This window comes from Mesitornis unicolor, unplaced genomic scaffold, assembly GCF_000695765.1.
Source record: "Mesitornis unicolor isolate BGI_N332 unplaced genomic scaffold, ASM69576v1 scaffold41375, whole genome shotgun sequence".
NCBI classification, from domain to species: Eukaryota; Metazoa; Chordata; class Aves; order Mesitornithiformes; family Mesitornithidae; genus Mesitornis; species Mesitornis unicolor.
In genome coordinates this window covers 1,539-3,361 of record NW_010186911.1, presented here as the reverse complement: position 1 = coordinate 3,361, position 1,823 = coordinate 1,539, and the positions used below count along the sequence as shown (strand labels likewise).

General features: G+C 64.2%; 1 protein-coding gene across 1 annotated transcript in view; it reads left to right on the top strand.

Moving 5' to 3' along the window:
• Nucleotides 1-1,642: 1,642 nt before the first annotated feature.
• LOC104541268 (coronin-6-like) overlaps nt 1,643-1,823 on the top strand; it is a gene marked incomplete at its 3' end in the record, with an annotated part of 1,716 nt that continues 1,535 nt past the window's right edge. Inside the window, exon 1 of the mRNA XM_010185276.1 lies at nt 1,643-1,814. Within this exon, the coding sequence (XP_010183578.1) occupies nt 1,643-1,814 (172 nt within the window). The remainder of the gene's footprint in view (nt 1,815-1,823) is intronic.

Sequence of the window (1,823 nt, the reverse complement as noted above, 5' to 3'; positions counted from 1 at the left end):
GTCCTGCCTGCAACCCACCAGCACCTTGCCTGCACCCCGGTCAGCGCTGCCTGCACCCTGCCCAACTCTGCTTGCAGGAGCCCACCTGCACCCTATCCCCTGCCTGCATCCCATTCAACTCTGTCTGCACCCCATCTGCACCTTTCCTTCCCCCCATACCTTGCCTGCACCATACCTGCACCCACGTGTCCTCTGCCCCACCAGCCAAGCTGGCACCCCCTACCCTGCACGCCTGCACCCCAAACTCTGCTCCCACTGGCGATGAATGAGGTGCTGCAAAATATCCCTAGCGTGTCCCCACAGAGCCCCCCTCACGCCTCCCCGAGGCTGGGGACCATGTCTGGGGCCGTGGGGGTGACAGCAGTGATGCTGGTGTCCAGGCTCCCTTGGTAGCAGGGCTCAGGGTCCCCTCAGGACCTGGCTCTGACCCTCACCCACTCTGCCAGGCAAGGGGTGATGCTGAAGGGCCTTGGGAACCCCTGGGGATGACCAGAGACCAGACAGATGTGACTTGGCTTGGTGGTGCACGTGCCCAGGCCAAAAGCCACTGGCTGGGATGCAGAGGAGCAGATCTGCTCCTTCCCCTTGAGCTGGGAGGCAGTGGTGCCTGACCCCTCTGGCTGTGGTTTGGTGGTCGGGTACAGCTATTAGCAATGACTGAGGCCCCGAAAGAGCAGAGGGGAGTCCCCAGGGCGTTCAGTGGCTCATGGGTGCTGCAGAGCCTCAGCTCCAGGGCTTTTGGAGACCTATGGGGCTCGGTGCCACCCGAGCAGGTCCCAGGAGCAGCAGAGGCTCGGGATGGAGCTCAGTGGTAGCCGTGCTGTGCCCAGCCATGGCCAAGGGCTGGAGACCCCACGGGGGCTACCCTCGGCATGGAGGGGCTCCTCTGCACCCCAGTGTCCCCATGGGGCTGCGTGGCTGTGCCGGGTCAGTGCCAGGCAAGTGGGCTGGGGGGCAGAGTGGGTGGCACACAGGAGACCCAGGGCTGGGCCCCATGGTGAGAGGCGTGGGGTGGGCAATGCTGGAGGCACAGCCTCCCTGCAGGGTGCTGGGTCAAGCCAGGGCACCTCAGGATGCTGATGGAGGATGGGACACAAGAGGACAAGCTGTGACCCGGTGCATGTCACCTCCATGTCCGCCCCAAAAATCCCCTCAGCTGCTCATGTGCCAACCCTAGGGCCAGCCACAGGCACAGGACATGGCACAGGCGCAGGACATGGCACTGCTATGTCCCTGCTTAGCCATCACACAGCTCCAGCTGTGGGCTGGGGGCTGTGCCCCAGCTGTGTCCCTGTCCCTGTGCCCACCATCACCCCGAGTGCTGTGGATGCACCCTAGGGATGCAGGCACTGCTGCCATCCTGTTGCCACCCTCCCTGCAACCTGAGCTGGGATTAACGATGAGGTTAATTGGCTCTGGTGGTGGGATGCCTGTTCCCAGTGCTTGCAGCACCCACATCTGTCTGCACCAAGGCTGCCTCCACTCCCTGCCATGGGATCAGGGCCGCGTTGGGCACCATGTGCGCCCTCATCTGCCACCATCTACTTGACTCCTGTGCCCAGGGTTGGGGGATTCTCTTGGAGTGTGAGGCCCGAGGGGGCCAAAACCCGGCTGGGAGAGGGGCCGTGGCCTCCCCCCAGCCATGAGCCGCCGCGTGGTGCGCCAGAGCAAGTTCCGGCATGTCTTTGGGCAGCCGGTGAAGGCTGACCAGATGTATGAGGACATCCGCGTCTCCAAGGTGACGTGGGACAGCTCCTTCTGCGCCGTCAACCCCAAGTTTGTGGCCATCATCGTGGAGGCTGGGGGCGGGGGGGGCTCTGTCG